This window comes from Chelon labrosus (assembly GCF_963514085.1).
Source record: "Chelon labrosus genome assembly, chromosome: 13".
NCBI classification, from domain to species: domain Eukaryota; kingdom Metazoa; phylum Chordata; class Actinopteri; order Mugiliformes; family Mugilidae; genus Chelon; species Chelon labrosus.
The window spans coordinates 14,065,393-14,082,663 of NC_140346.1; the positions used below are offsets into that span (position 1 = coordinate 14,065,393).

A 17,271-nucleotide genomic window follows, 5' to 3' on the forward strand; every position below is an offset into this window, starting at 1 on the left:
TTAGTAAGAACAGGTTAGCTTCAGCTATGAATCCAGTTTACAGCCCTGTTCAGCCTGGCACCCCGTACGGAAACCCCAAGAACATGGCCTTCGCAGGTAAGACCACTATCCACACTGACATTTATTATCTTCTGTACCACTGAAAACATGCTTTTAGGGATGAATCTCACTTGCTACGTTTACTTGGACGCAAGATTTCCACTAATAACCAGATTAATAGCCCAGACAGAACACCTCATGTAACAATGTCACTTGGAACAGATTGTCTGGATCTAATCAGACAGGAAAGGATTTTCAAAATGGACCGATGGGGGCGGTGTAAACCTTTGATAATCCGTTCAACAGGAAAATATTGGCAACCAGTAAACATGTAAGCACTGAATCTGATTGTTTCTCTGATTATCTTGGTTTCCTTCTTCTATTCAGTCAATTCAGTGTCTTCAACACAGCCGTGAAATACTTTACACCACTTTGTGCAACGTCAAATGTTCTGCTCTGGCTAGTATTTTGAGACATATGAGTCCATGCACTCTCTAGTCAGAATAATTTCTGTTCGGTTGAAGAACTGCTTTAAATTTTAGCCCCCCTCTCCGATAACGATTATTTAATATTCAAAATTGCCCAATCCGATCTCAAATAAACAAACAAAATGTCTCCACTGGAGATTCATAGTTTTTTTTTTTTTTTTTTTTTTTTTTTTTTTTTTTTTTTTTTTTTAATCTTATTCTTTTAGATCTCAGGTGCTCCAGAAAACCTGTGTTCTGTGGGTATTAGCTGCATAAATGGGCTGGTCTAACTCTCACTGAAATATTTTTATCTCTTTGATGCCGTCTTGAGAAAACATTTCTCTTCTTTTTAAACGCAGTGCAGCACTTACCTGAAAGTCTCCCAGAACATCTATTAGATGAATGAGGGGGGAAAAAAAAAAACTTTTTAAAAAGAGACATGTGGATGAACACACTCAGTCCCTCACATCGTTTTATCTACAGAACACGTGTTAAATACATATTACGGTGAAATTGTAGCATGCAAGGTGCAAAATGTGTTGGTAGCAAACCTTATCTAAGTTGTAAACACCATCATATCCAGGGATTGGAAGACAGAAATCTCTCTGTGATTTACAATAATCCATACAGTCTCTTTTAGTGAAATTGTTCAATTATTGACAGTGACGAGCCTAGAAGTGTGTATAAGATGAAGCAACACCCACGTTGTGAAGGCGGGATAGAGAACGTTAGACCAAGAAAGATGGGAGATAATAAAGACAAGGTGCTGACAGAGGTTAGGGACATCTTTTATTAACTCGAGTGAGAACATCAGTCTTTCTTTGCTGAGCTTGTGTACGGCTAGTCCTTGAACCGGAGATGTCCTTGTTTTGAGAAGTACCTGGCTTTTAACTTTATAGTGCAGTAGGTGAAGGACAGAAGGATGACTGAGGACGGTGTACAAAGAGCTGACCAACTTCTAACATGGAGCAGATACTCATAACAGGCTGCAAAGTTTAGATCTATTATCTATTCGTGCACATTTGATTCCCATTTATTTTTTTTAGTTGACATACACTTACACAACAGTCTTAGGGAGAAGGAATCGTTTTCGCTGCAGCATGTAGTTAAATTTCCGGGGAGGTGCACATCAGGCTACTGCTCAGGGCGCGGTGTAGCTCTGACGTAGAAGCATAGATCTGGCTTTAGGCTTGGCGTTACTGACTCATTACTCATCGTGTTCACTTGGTTGGCTGTGCAGGCCATCAGTTAAACCATCCAAGTGTGATGGTTGAATGTGAGGCTGATATAATCTTCAGAGGTGCAACACATGCATTCATTTATTCACGTACGCAGTGTGAAATTTGTTCCGGTTTTCCCAGAACCCAAGGAGGCGTCCATCTTGTTGCCAAGTAGTAAATCATTAGAAAAGCTTCAGTAAAGGATGTTTGGTTTGACATGACACTTTTAAATTGTAGAAATTGTCGACCAATCAATACATCAACTAATAATTAAAACCTATTGAAGTAATATAATAAAGCGTAATCCACAGAAAGTGGTTATATATAACTATAAGTTAACTAAAAATACATTAAACTGGATTTATTTGTGAATGTGTTGGAACCTAATTACTAATTCCACTCTTGTAAAACCACGTTTGACCATCACAAAAAAAACTGTGCTTCAATATGAAATGCAGATATTTATTACGTCTGACTGTAGCCCCGCCCACTGCAGCCAAAGCTAGATTTAGCAAAGGCTCAAGGCTACAGAACACATCATCTGTGAGACTGTCTGCCAATAATAGCATACAGTGAGAAGTGAGCAGCACTTTGCTCGCTTACATTCTTCTTCTCTCTTCATCCTTCGTCTTTGTCTCACTCTGTCGTACCTGGACTTTTTTTTTTTTTTTTTTAAATCCGAAAAAGCCTTTATTTCCTTTTTGGGCCAAATCAGCTTTATTTGCTTGATGCGTAATTTGTGACGCACTAGAGTGTGTGTGTGTGTGTGTTCGCGTGCACCCTTCTGCACGTGTCTGAATGCTTCGCTAATGTTTCTGAATTTATCTCCTCCCACACCGTATTGGCAGGTGTGTCTCGTCTGCCAAATTGGTGTATGTAAGACGCATTCAGCCGACTGTGTTATTGGTGCAGACACTTTTTTTAATGAGCGCCATCTGTGCACATCCTGCTTCAAACCAAATACTGCACTACCTGTTTGTGTGTGTGGGGGTGTGTGTGCGTGGGTTGGGTGCAGGGGAGGTTCTTAGCTGTGTATGTCTGTGACCCTCTCTGCTCATTAATCTAAGGTTTCTAATATTCTCTCTCCCCTCTGCTACGTCTCAAAGGCTATCCAGGAGGGTATCCTGCCACGGCTCCCACCTATACACCCAACCTCTATCAAACAGGCAGTCCTGGGTATCCACCAGGTAAGCTCTAACACACACACACACACACACACACAGATACACACAGATTATTTGATGGCTTTATTTTTATTTAAGTGGGTAGCATCTTGGGAGAAGTTCCTGTCAGTTGACACACATTTTCTTGAGTTAATTAGTGGGATGCTGCATCTTTTTCCAAGAAAAAAAATCTGAGATAATTGCACAAAGACACATGAGAGTGTAGGGGATCTGACACGCCTAGTTTATGCAGATGTTTCCAACTATTAAGCTACAAGGATACTCTGTTCAGTTCATAGATGAGTAAATTATGTTAACAAAACATAAGGAAAGACTCATGCATAGCTAAAAACAGAACAGATATAAAATCTCAACACCATGTTTTCTGATGGAAAAAAAACATCAAAGATCGATCATATCTGAACTTCACAATGCAGTGACACTGAAGACGAATAAAAACAACTGTGTGTTATTGTGTTGGCCCACATTAGCAAACAAACATCACAGCTCATGAGCCTAAAGGCCGTGACACACCGCGCCGACGGTCAGCCATTTGCCATTGTCAGGCCGTCGATGGGGCGTCTCTGGCCGGAGTTCTCGGGGTGGGCCATCAATCAGGTCCCCGTCGACAGCTTTTCACTTAATTCAGCTCTTTGAATCAGCAGCAGAACAAGTCGGTGAGAGGGAGATGTCACAATCATCTAGAGTTAATAAGGTGTAGACCAGGATGATTCAAAAGAGGCCAGCTCCTGTATAGTCTAAAGTGCTTCCTGACTTCCTGGCTATAGTAACTCTTCAGGTTTCCCCCTTTTTGAATGACAAATACAGACCACTGCCACCAGCTGGTATGAAGAGTTACTTCCTTTCACACAGGCGCAGAACCTATGTACCAGCTGGCCGTTGGCTGTAGTCTTTGCCATGTGTTCATTTGTCCGTCGTTGCCTGTAGTTGTATGATGTCTGTTTGGTGTGTCCAGGCCGTAATGTTAAGAATAAGACAAGAAAAATGGCAACAACATCTGTTCAGACCGAGGATACTTGGAATTAAATTAAACTGATGTTGAAATAAAATAACGGACTGAAAAAACTGAAACCGTGTTTTTGTACATCCAAGACGAACTTAAATATAATTTGACATTTGTCTTTAGTTTTAGGCTTTGAAGTTTCAGTCAGATTTGTCACACAGCAAGCATGAAGAGACATTGGTGCATATGCCCTCGTTGCCCTCACAGAGAGTTGTGTTTGTATTGTAACTGTGAACTTATTAAATATCTCGTCTCTGCTAAATAATGAGCAAACCCACTCTGGAAACTAGCTGAACTTAAAAGAGAAATTAAAATGAAAGAATACCAAACCGAAATAAAAAAAAATGTAATTTTTCAAATATTTTTATAAGTCTTGAGAGACTGAGTTTTAGACTGTGGGTTCATGAAAACGAATTCCCACTTGTGATTTTGAGGCCAAAGCTGATGATTGTTCCTAGTTTGGTTCTTATGAATTGTGTCATTGTGCTGAAATAATAATAATAAAAAAATGATATAACAATAACTCAAACAACCTTGAACAGCCTATCAGTTTATCCTGAATAGTTTTCAGAAATGTGTTAATCTTCCCGATGAGTAATCTTTGAGCTCACGCTGAGTCGAGTAATTTGTTGGTGTGAACTGAAGGTTAGTCAGTGTCTAGGTTAAGGCTGGTCTAACACTTAATGGGTTGAATACATTACACACTGATGAATTTTTAATTTTAAGAGGATCCATTACCTCTGCTACTCTATCTAGCGTCATAGTAATGCACTGTATTGACGTTTATTATTCATACATAAAGCGAATGCTGTTTCCCTTCATATTTAATATCTGTCTCTTGTCATGTGGTGTAAACACTGCCGTTGAGGTTGCAGTCGCTCGTGGAGGCAGGAGGTTGTTTAGAGCTCGTCACGCACCGGGGCGATTTGAAGGCAATATGGATAAGCGGTGATCTCAGCCTAAAGGGCATTTATGGCGAAGTAGTGGGAGGCTAGCCAGTAACAGCTGCCAGAGGCTATATAGCAGCAGATACATACTCTGCTGGGGTGCTGCGTCTGGTCCCCACAGCAGATGGGAGTACAGTTGTCTGAGTGCTTTCCAGATATGGTGTGTCTGTACAAATATAGATCAGTTCAAATTAGACTTACTCGCGCTTATTGCCCATGATCGCTGTTATTTGAGGATAATCAGAAACATTTGAATTTGAATGCAACGGGGGTTGCTAGGAACAATTATTTAGATTCTGATTAGTCAATTAAACCTTTGGTTGGCTTACAAGTAAATAATAACCATTACTTTTACCATGAATCACTCAAAGATGATAAAGCTTTTTTCCAGCGGGAGCTACCATAATTGGTGCTGAACTTGTTCTGCGCAAATCGATGTATTCTTGTAATCAGTGTCATCAGCAGTGACCTTGGTGCATCAGTGCAGCCCTGGTTTTAACCCTTTTTCAGTCCTTGCCGGTCAACAACAGATTTTTGATACATCTTTCAAGTATTTTTATTCTCCGTTAATATGCCTGGGGCCATCATTACTGGCATTTTAGTAGTGTTTAAAGCTTAAAATAAAAAATACCATCCAGAATTTGGAATGATGGATCTTAGCTGTGTATTAATTCAATGAAAATTTAAAAGGGTATCAGGAAGGAAGGAAGGAAGGAAGCTGATCTTAATGACGAGCAGTTTAAATAAATCTTTAAACTTAACCTCAAAAGAGTGCAACTGAACACAAAGAGAAGAAAGGAGAGGAAACAAAACCATTGCTAAAGAATATTATTTAGTATTATCAGTAAGCTTTTATTTCGTTGGGTCTTTCAGGACAAGCAATGTTAACGACTTCATAAAAACTATTGCTGCAGAGAGAAGGGCAGGAATGTCTCATGTTATATCTGTAATTAAGTAATTAAAATGATTTGGTGAATGCCTCAAATGATTAAAATTAAATTACGCAACTGTCATTCATTACAATTCAGTTTCCTTAGCTGGGCAGCAAATTGCTACTCTGTTTCCTATTCTCTTGAATTTTGAGTGTGTTGCCAAGGCAGGGGGAGGGGGGCGGTTGTAGATTTCATCTGCGCTTCTTTTGAAAGCCTCCTCCTCTCCTCCCCTCCCCGAGTTTGGTTTTATCTTTTGGAAGTCTAACAAAAATATCAGGTATGCTCTGGCAAAGCTCCCCCTGCTTTTGTTCCGACCGAAACCTGAACCTCATTATCGATGCTGCTGCTGTTCTTTGACTGCAAACGTGTCCCCGTGCGCTCTAGGGTGCTTAATGTATGGTGAAATTAAAAAACGCTCACATTTTGTTTCCTCGACGAGAGCGGACGGCCAGACAGAACCACCTATGGTCTGATTAGAAACGTGTCTTGGTCATTATTTCTCAAGACCATTGAATAGACAAACTGTTTTTTTTTTTTTTTTTTTCCCTCAGCTGGGCTTTTGTGTAATTGTCACACATCATTGTCCTTTAATGCCCTCCATGCATGTTAGAGCAAAGAATGAATGCGAGTCTACACAGACACACACACAGACTTTTAGACACAGAGCAGCTCCAGCATCTCTTTGTTCCCTTGTCCTTGTGTGAGAAAAGAGCTTTCATAAGCACCACAGCAGCAACTAGCTTGTAGCATGTTTGACCTTCAGGCTCCTCCAGGTGGCCGTTCAGAGGTACTGCACCCTGGAGGACAGACCGCGCATGAACGCAGTGGTCTGAACCAGATGCCTTCACTGTCTCCCACCTCATGTTTTTAAACCGGTGATGTAGCATTAGTTAGGGGTGGAAACTATGTGGAGGGGGTACGTTTAAGCTCCTGTGACCCTCTATGGCTTTACTAAATATAATTGATGCAAGACTGAAAATAATCTCTACACGCTTGTGTCCAAATCCAAATAATTAGTTTTTTCATATTGCATCAAAAGACAGTGAAGAGAAACATAATTAAGAGTTTTAATGCTAACTAAGTCTACAGGTTTTCAGTGTTTTTCAGTGGGATCCCCACATAGCTTTTTGTCTGACCTAGCGACGGTAACATAGGAAGTCGGGGACTTGACGAAGCCCCGTGGTTGGTGGTCAGCAGACCAATCAGAAGGCCAGCAGAGGGTCAGTGGGTTTGTTTGCGACTGCTCTGCGTCCAGCTCTTGTGATGTTTAGGCTTCATTCATATAAGAGTAGACTTATCCATAAAAGATAATTGCCTTGCTGGCTCACATGTTTTTGACTAACAGGATCTGAAAACAATATTTAATGGCTGGATAATGACTGTTGTTTGACAATATCGAAGCTTTTCTAGTCGTAGTAATTGTATGGATTTGTGGGAGCTTAAAGCAGCCTTTTTAGTAAAGTGGATCACATGACTCCTTGTGTGTGAGAGGAGTAGCTTGTACTGAGGAAAAAAAAACAACAACACAGATAATAATAATCACTTGGCTCTGCAGCTCCTCTCATCTTCCTCAGCTCCCCAGACTGCACCAGTTGTCTTAAACCTTATTGATTTGGTTTTACCGTCTGCAGTTAACATTTTTTTATAGTTGTCTTTCATTACTCCCATTGTTGAAAGACGCAGCACGTAATTGTGTTTTGTGAGGGGAAAAAACTATACAAACCTCAACTTGCCCAGCACCAAAAGGCGGTTAGAGACTAGGCAGCCAACAATTGGCAGCTTCATGTTTCCCTCAGGAGTTGTAGAGTAAAACTGAGCTAAAAGACGCATAATAAATGTAGTGTTATCTGCTGGTTGTGTAAACAAGAAACTGTGTTGTGTTTAAACTGGCTGCACTGCCGTTAAGTGGCTCAGAAAATAACTTATTGCTCGTTTAAGAAAACAAAACTGATTTCTCTAATGTAAACCATCTTTTCTCTTTTCCTTTTTCTTTAAGGATATACTACAGCGGGAACCCCGTACAAAGTTCCCCCTACCCAGTCAAATGGAGCACCTCCTCCCTACACCCCGACCCCCACCCCGTACCCGACAGCGATGTACCCCATCCGCAGTGCCTACCCTCAGCAGAACCTATACGCACAGGTACGGATATTAGAAGCGACAGCTGTTCTTCAGAGAGACGTTCATTCTGCAGCTGAGAAGTGTTGATGAGGTTCGCTTGTAGCACCTGTTCCGCTGCCGGCTCCATTTAACGTAATCACTTTGTGTCGCCTCGTCAGGTCTGTTGCCGTTTGGCTGTGTATTAAAAACTATTAGATGAAGCGCTTTCACAGATTCGCCACCAAATGTTCTGTCGTCTGTGCGATAGTTTGAGGAGTTCTGATTTCACCTTCAGACTAATTTTAACAAACAGGGCAAACTGAACATTTACTTTGTGTCTGATAGCTTCTATTCTGCCAATTTTTTTTGGATTTAAGTGATGATTCAGTTTCTACTGGCTGCAGGGAGAGTACTATAGACTATAGAGAATTTGTCACAATGTTTAGGCTGAGGAGAGGAATGAAAAGAGTCTTTATTAGATTAACACACACAGTTAAGTCTTAGCTGTTAGATGTTTGTTCATGTGATTTATATCAGAGAACTTTGTCAATAGTCTTTAGAGCTAGGAGCCCCAAAATGTCAGGTTAAAGTAGTTTGAATTACTACAATTTAAAAAAACCATCCATTATTGTGTATCCTGTAGTGGGTTGCGGGAAGCTGGCCTTCTTTGGGTCCTTGGGTGAGTGGCCGGTTACACTGCATACAGGTCCAGCCTATCACAGGGCTAACACAAAGAGACAAACAAACACTTCCACGCACACCCACATCCAATCACCAATTAACCTGGCATGCATGACGTTGAGGCAGCACAATGGGTTAGTAATGTCGCCTCACAGCAAGAAGCGTGCTGGGTTTGAACCTGCTTTTTGACAGCTGGGATAGGCTCCAGTTCTCTGCAACCCTCTAAAGGGGTAAGCAGTAATAGATAATGGATGGATGGTTATTAGTTCTGCGTCTAGTGATTGCGAACAGTGCCGTGACTGGAAGAGAGAATGAAAATACCAGAAAGACTCAATCTTGTCTGCAGAAAAAATGAGTGAAAATGTGCTTCTTTAAAATCAAATTTGAATTGTTGAATTAGCTTCGTTACACCCAGACACACCCACGCTCCCAGCCTCACCTCTTGTTATGTTATGTTTTGTCCTGACAGGGAGCGTACTACACTCAGCCAGTGTATGCGGCTCAGCCACACGTGATCCATCACACCACCGTGGTGCAGCCTAACAGCATCCCCTCCACGGCCCTCTACCCTGCCCCCGTCCCCGTCCCCACTCCTCGCAACAACGGCATGGCCGCCATGGGGATGGTGGCTGGAACAACCATGGCCATGAGCGCAGGTTTGGACCAAGAACTGCTTTTGTCATCCCATGCTTGAAAATATTTGGTGGTTTTACTCTGTTGTTCCTGCAAAACAATGGATTTTAAGCCTCTTCTAAACGGTGTGTGATGAGAAGACGATTGTTTGTGTAAGTCAATATTTACGTGTTCTTAACTTTGCGCAGGGACTCTGCTGACAACGCCCCAGCACGCCCAGATTGGAGCACACCCAGTTACTGTGCCAACCTACAGGCCCCAAGGGACACCTGGGTACAGCTACGTACCGCCTCACTGGTAGAGCCCACCCATCATGTGAGTGTTTACTTCTTCCACTTTGAGGTGTTCCTCCCCGCCCCGCCCCAGTTTTCTCTCCTCTATCCGTTTCCCCGTGCCCCTCCCCTCCTCGCCATTCCTCTTTTTGTTCCTCTGTTGTCTCTCCTGACTTGAACAAACTGTGCCGCCCCCCGTCTCCGTTCCCTCCTCTCCTCCAGAGGTCCGAGGCAGTCTTAAATCAGTCACCAACGTGCGCGTCTCTGCTCTTCTTTCCCAACAGATCTGGAGTCCACCATCGTATGCAACTGCTCAAATCTTACCCGAGCTCCCGCTGGTAACCATGGGAACTCGGCACCTGTCTGCAAGAACAAAACTAAAGTGCAACAGCCACTTTACTATTATTGTTATTGTTATTATGCGACATTCTCTAACGTTTTTACAAAGCTGCTTTTATTTTATTTTTTATTTTATTTTATTTTTTCCTCTTTTCTTTTGCCAACCAGTCATTACTTTTTTTATTTTTTATTTTTATGGTTATTTCATTTGATTTCCTCATTTGATTTTTCTTTTGCTGCGTCTGTCATTGGAACTCCAGAAGGACTCTTGACCAATCACGGTTGTCGGTCGCTCCTGTTTCTGTGTTGTGCTGGTGTGCGTGGACCTGCCTGCTGCTGCTCAGTAGTTGGCTGGAAAATATTGGGCACTTATTCTTCATCATCATCTCCATCAGTCACTACGAAGACTTATTGACTTATGCTGCCAAATTTTCTAACGACTAGATATCAGCACAGGGTTTTAACATAATTAGGATTTCTTTCTTTTTTTTTTTTTCGGGATGTTAAACTTTTAGTTTTTTTTCCCTCCTTTTGTTCTACCTTCCTCTTCATCCTTTTTTCAGATTTGTACAATTTTCGGTTTGATCTCAGTCGTCTTCCAGCTCGCAGGTGTCTGTCTGGCAGTAGTCATCCTCGTCGTTACGTCTCTGTGTGAGTGCTTCGAGCGCTTACTGAGCATCACCCGTTGTGCTACGTGTCCCACCTTGTCCGCATTAGCATTGTACCTAGTGCACACTAAAAAAACAAACAAACAAAAAAAAATAACATAATTTACTCCATGCTACATACTATGCAGGCTAGTATGTTGCGACACTATCGAAATCTTAACCTAGCTAGAGAACATTTGGGGATCGTTTGGGTCATGTCAGCTTTTCTATGTGGTTAGCGTAGGTCGGTACATTTAGAAACTGTAAAAACTATTTATACTAACCGTGTCAGCAGCATGGGTGGTCGTGCACACTCGCATAAACATACACACACACACGTAAAACACACAAACACACACAGGGGCTCCTGTGTTGTGTAGGAAAACACATGATCACTTAGTGGCACTTACTGTACAGTACCTCCAGTTATGTTGTTAACTGATCAACACACACACATATACAAACAGGCACACACATACATGGATTTCTGGGCGTGTGCATGGCGGACACAGCCAGCAGAGAAGGAGTTTAAAGGGATTGTGTTGGCAGACTGAGAGGAGAGCAGACAGCAAGGAAGCGGCGGGAGCAGGAGCAGGAGCAGGAGGAGGAGATGACATATTCACGGTCAGACATTTCATTTCGAGGTACAAGACATTTGAGTTTGTGACATCTCACCTGCAAGGGACTGCACTAACACGCAGCTATTTTTTGCACTGTATGTATTGTACATTGACGTCCTCACAGTGAACGCATCATCTCCTCCTTCCTTTTCCCAGGCGAGGACTAATAACTAAAAGACACACAGCAGAGGAGAATGCGATGAGTTTTCCGGTAATAATGGATAATAGAAAAACTGTCTGATTGATGGATACCAGTCTCTGAATGTTATCCGCGTTACAACCTTCTGATGGGAGGCCGTTCTTCATAAATGACGCTAGCGGCACCCGGTTCATGGTTACAGCTTGTAATTTTTAGACTTTGATTTATAATTTAATCTTGATGGTGTATGAGAGAGCAAAGCAAAACCAGATCAAACTTGTAATGGTTCTGGTGTTTATTGCCCTTTTGCATTATGGCTTCTACGTACAAAAGACATTTACATTCTTGGCACGATGATCTGTCTTAATCACACCCGTTCTTATTGTATTGGTCCTCGGCTGGGGAAATTGACGGCGTGGGGAGGTCGTGGGGAGGTCGTGGCAGCGGCGGCGGTGGGATTTAATATCTAGGTGAGGCCTGTGGCATTTTTCAGGATTTACAGGAAAAAAAAATAAAATAATAAAAAATACGACTCAAATCTCAACTTGACGATCTGTAGAGTACAGATTGGTATAACAAAGCATTTTACTGCGCGGGTATGTGGATGAAGTGGTTTGATATTGCAATAAAATAAGAGGGATCGCCTCCAACTGTTAACACACAGTAATTATTTTATCAGCGTTTTGGATTGATTTTTAAGAAAAAAATACTTATTGTTGTAATCTATAAATATGGATTTCAAGGCTCTGTATGCGGCCTCCTTTCAATAAATATTACTGCTAAGAAAGAGTAGAACATATCAAAATTTTGGGTATTGAATAACATCGTGAGGAAATATTGCACAACATAAAACAGAAAGAAAAAAAAAACTTGACTATACTACTATAATTTAATGCTAAGTAACTGGTACCTAGGCTTTGTAGTGCAAGATGGAGGATGAAGCAATTTATATCATAATTAAAAACAATAAGGTCGAGTGTTTGAGGTATTCTTAGTCCAGGTGTTTGTACACTAGTAGGTTAAAAAAAATAAAAAAATATTGCATAATGCCGCTGTCGGATGAAAACCGCCTCTATTGGAGCCCTGTTTTTAAAATGTATTTTAGACGCTATCAAGTTATCAATCATAACCTGTCCCCACCCTGTAAGGATCTTGTTCTTTTTCATTTAAACCAGTTAAATTAAAAATTTAAAGAATTAAACGACTACACAAACTGGATTTTCTTGCGACAGCAGTAATTTTACTCTACATTAGGATTTATTTAACCAACCACTACTTTTGTCAGTATTTCTCAACTAAATATTCTGTTTTCTGTTTTTATTTTTATTTTTTTTTCTACTTCTTTCCCTCTGGTCAATTGAGAACAATGGGTATGCATAATATTCAGGTGTAATATTCACTATAGCATTGGATTTCTAAGTTTAAAAAAAAAACAAAAAAAACATGCAGTATATTTATACAGCAAGTGGTACAGTAATGTATTTCTAGCTACGCATGGTTGCATCAGTGTGGCAGCTACTGTTTGTGCTTATATTTTATTTTATTTTTATTTTTTTACCTCCTCTTCTGCATCTTTGTCCTCTACATATCTGTTACTAAGGAGAGGGGGAAGGTGAAGCTAACACAAGGTCTGCAAATAAAGTCTCGTGGAATTTCTCGTCACCAAATTCCCACGTTGTGACTTTACAGACGTTGGAGGGAGCAGAGGGTGAAAGAGAACCCAAACGGATGGCGTCTTTTTTGGCTTCCCGATAAAGGCTAGCTAGATAAAACTGGACGATGTCTTGAAAACCCTCAGCCTCCATTCCCTTTGTCCCGTGCCATATTTCACCAATTGTTGTTCGGTAAATCTTAGTTTCTTCTCCTAAGTGACTGGTGAACTCTGAGTCCTTGTTACGTCTAGCTTCCTGTGAATCTGTGTTTTTTCCTATTGCTGTCCCGTTTCTCACGCTGTTGATGCATATTGCCTGTCTGACTTTTATCTTACTGTATCCTCTGTGTTTCTCCTGTTTTCACTCTGTGCTCTTCAGAGGCCATTTTGCATCCTTCTAAATGTTTAGTCTCGTCTCATTCAAAGGATGCAAAATGATGTCGGATCACGTGTATCGCTTCCTCTCGCCACTTCATTTTTATTTTTTATTTTTGTTGGGCTTTTAATTTTTTATTTTTAATGCTTTCAGTTCCACCTTTGCAACTCTCACCACCCCGTCTGAACAGCGGTCATATATTGAATTATGTGACTGTCGTTAAAATGGTCATCTGCTGCATTTTTGTGATGTACCATTGAGCCTTTTTAAACACTAGAGGTCGCCAGTGACAAAGTCTGGAAGTGGCATCGCTGTGGTTTAAAACCAACATGATTCATTTGGCTTCTTTAACGTTTAAAAATTGAAACAAGATGCCGCATTTTGGGATATTTCGGGGCTTTTTCGGGAATGCCATTTTAGACACAAAAAAAAAAGGACTTCAAATAAAGTCTTATTTGTTTTTAGAGGACCAACGCTCTTAAACTGTGATTCTGTTTTTTATATGGCGGCTCAGTGGAGAGGCAGAGCCGCAGTGCAGGTTTGTCTTTCAGGGTGGTGAAACTGCTTCCTCATTCCTTTCCTCTCGTTTAATTCAATTTGCACTTAAATGAAAAACGGGCAGTTGAACACTTTGAAGTGTTTTTGGAGGGAGGGGAGTGGGGGTGCAAAGTTGTCTTAATCATGGTTCATTTATCATCACTCTATCCTCAAACATTTCCAACCCTTGAAAGGCGATAAACAAGCATTACTTTTTTCTTCTTCTTTTGTTTCCAGTGTATTTTAATCTTGAGCCTTTTCACTTTGACGGTGAAAACGTGACCAGAAGCATTCATGACACCTCTCCTCTCCTTCCATCCCCCCACCCCTCCCCTCCCCGTCTTCATTTTTTTTTTTGCCTTGCAGTTGCTAAGTCTTAGTTTTTCATGAGTATAAATTAAAACACTACTATCACGGTGAATAGTAGGCTCTTAAATGTCTTTGGTGTTCTGCTGCAGCTTTTTAATTTCAATTTGTCAGAGATATCTCTTAGTTTAATTTGACACTAAATGTGATGCAAAAAGTGGAAATTCCTTGTCTTCCAAAAAGAAAAACAAACAAAAAAAAAAACATGTACTCTGTATCCCATCCGGATCGAGTATTAGGAACAACCCCATCTTTGGAAGTTTTAGTTTGGTACCCAGTTTGCACATGCTATGGTATATCTGTTACCGTAAGGTTGTGTTTGAAACTGAAGCCCAACGTCTGTTCAGCGTTGAGAGAAGTGAATTGTATGTTAGCTATTCGGTCCCCGAGTGAAGGACCTGCGTCAGGCTTGTGATATGAAGTGTAAATCTGTTTTAAAATTTTTTTATGTTATTTTTTTGTTGTTGTTGAGGGTTTTTTTTTTTTTTTTTAAAGATCAGTTAGTGATCTTAGTACTATAACTAAGCCAAGTTTGTAATTGTATATTTACTGTAAAATGTAGAACATTGAATAACTATTAAAATTTTCCTATAAAAGGAAATTTGTCTTGTGAGCTTTTCTTTCCTGAACTTCCGATCCAATCAGCCATAACGTTAAGACCCTGAAAGGTGAAGTAAACAGCACTGACTATCTCTATTCGGTGGGTGGGACATTTTGTTCTCAAAGTTGAGGTGTTCGAAGAATGAAAACGGGAAAAGCTGAAGTATTTGAGCGACTTTGACGAGGACCGAATTGTGATGGCCAGGGGACTGGGTCAGAGCGTCTCTAAAACTGCAGGTCTTGTTGGGTGTTCCTGGTCTGCAGTGGTCCATATCTATCTAAAAGTGGACCGCCGACAGGGTCATGGGCCATCATGAGTTATTCATATTTCTTAAAAAGGTTTACGCTGGTTCTAATAGAAAGGTGCCGGAACACAAAATGCACCTCGTTTTTTTTGTTTTGTATATAGATGCATAGCTGTAGCCCAGCCTGGGTGTCCATCCTTGACCCCTGTCCGCTGCCGAAAGCACCTCTAATGGGCTTGCCGGCATTCAGATAAATAGGAGACGGTGGCCTGGTCTGATGTATCTTGAGTAAAACCTGGGGAACACATGGCTTGGGAGAAGACGAGTCACTTTGGACTATGTAATGCTAGGAGACCTTGGGCCATGCCATTACTTTCACATGTCAATACCATGTACGCAACTTTAATGGAAACGGTATTCCCAGATGATTGTGGCGTCTCTCAGTAGTACAATGCGCCCTGCCACAAAGCAAGAATGGTACAGGAGTGGTTTGAGAAAGTCTGCCATCAGTTCAAGGTGTCTGCTTGGCCTCTGAAGTCCCCAGGTCTCAATTCAATCAAGCTTCTGGGATGTGCTGAACAAATGAAGTCCAATTCGTGGAGGCACCACCTCGCAACTTACTACACTTAAAGGATCTGGTGCTAACATCTTGGTACCAGATACCACAGCACACCTTTAGAGGTCCTTGCCTCTACAGGTCAGGGCTGTTTAGGGTCATAATGTTATGGCTGATCTTTTTATAGCCATTGGTGTGGATAAATCTGACCAACTGAACCAATGTCATATTACTATACAAATAAAATTTAATATTAAAAAAAGCATTTGTCAGCTGATCTGCTCCGTGAACATGATCTCAAAGCCTCTGTCCTAAATAGGTACATCTCTTTTTGTTTCTTGGAGTGAGTAGAAACGTGCACAAGTTACAAACTAAATCTCTTATTTTCTCAGTCTGCCGCAATGCAAACATCCCTGTACATGTGTGCTTCTCGTTCCCGTTGTGCAACGCCTCGAAGACTGTACTAACAACACCGTTACGCAATCACGAATTTAATCCGTGAATCACAAATGGACATGTCAAGATTGTAATTTCTGTTATTAAGTGAATTTCTCTTGATGACGCATGACATCGCAGTTGAACACTGACACTGCTGCTTTTTTATTTCTTTTTTTTTCCCCTTTTTTTTCAAAGTACCATCTGCAGATACGAATCAGGATGCACCATTTCCCTTGTGGCTAAAAAGACTGACAGCGGAAAAACACACTGGACTCTTTCACTTCACTCCTGACCCACCACCAGACATCCGACCGGCTTGCACAACGCCAACCACCGCTCGTGCACGGCCCGCTGAGCAAACACTGACACACACCTCTTTTATGCACAAAGCCCCACCAAACACACACACACACAGCCTCATACGTTTATGTGCAGTAATAACGATGTGTGTGAGCTGGTGCGGCTGGGGTGAAGACTTGAACAATGGAAGATTTATTGTGGCTCTGGTGCTTAAAGGTGTTTATATCTTCATTCTATCATTATTACACCTCGATTATCAAACAAACTGATCTTTATGCTTCATAGAGAAAAGAGTCCAAAGGTACACGCTTCTGTGCAAAAGCGTGTCAAATAACAGTGTCGGTTATGAATATAACCAAAAAAGACAAAGTGATGTTTTCATTTTTTGCAATAACTGAAAGAACTGAAAGCTTCAAGGAAAGGAGAAGTGTCAGAATGTGGTTGAATTTTAAAGGGAGTGACTACAATGGTCTTAAAATACACTCACCGGCCAATTTATTAGGCACACCATGCTAGTACTGGCCGGGTTGGACCTCCTTTTTTTCTTTAGAACTGTCTTGACACAGAAGGTTAGCATCAGCAAGTTGCTGCAGATTTGTTGGCTGCACACCCATGATGCAAATCTCCCTTTCCACCACATCAGAGGTGCTTTATTGCAGTGAGATCTGGTGATGTTGCCATTTGAGTACAGGGAACTCATTGTTCTTTTCAAGAAACCACTTTTAGGTGATTTTAGCTTTGTGATTTGACGCATTAGCCTGCTGAAAGTTGCCCTTAGCAGATTGCTGACGGAAGCATATCTACACCGATCAGCCACAACATTTAAACCACTGACAGACAGACGTAAACAACATTGACGATCTTGTGACTACAATGTTCTGCTGGGAAACTTTTGGACCCGGCATTCGTGTGGATATTACTTAGACATGTACTCACCCCCCACCTAGACCAGACCAGGCACCCTCACACCATAGCAATG

General features: G+C 41.2%; 1 protein-coding gene across 4 annotated transcripts in view; it reads left to right on the forward strand.

The window, feature by feature from the left end:
- Positions 1-15,173, forward strand: part of fam168a (family with sequence similarity 168 member A) — a 28,761-nt gene extending 13,588 nt beyond the window's left edge. For 3 of the 4 annotated variants that reach the window (XM_084559022.1, XM_084559023.1, XM_084559020.1), the window contains 7 exons: positions 5-96; positions 2,833-2,913; positions 7,789-7,934; positions 8,536-8,571; positions 9,043-9,229; positions 9,395-9,521; positions 9,763-15,173. In XM_084559022.1, the coding sequence (XP_084415148.1) occupies positions 5-96; positions 2,833-2,913; positions 7,789-7,934; positions 8,536-8,571; positions 9,043-9,229; positions 9,395-9,507 (655 nt within the window). In that variant the 3' untranslated portion in view covers positions 9,508-9,521; positions 9,763-15,173. The remainder of the gene's footprint in view (positions 1-4; positions 97-2,832; positions 2,914-7,788; positions 7,935-8,535; positions 8,572-9,042; positions 9,230-9,394; positions 9,522-9,762) is intronic. The other variant, XM_084559021.1, reaches the window with a different exon arrangement.
- The last annotated feature ends 2,098 nt before the right edge of the window (positions 15,174-17,271 follow it).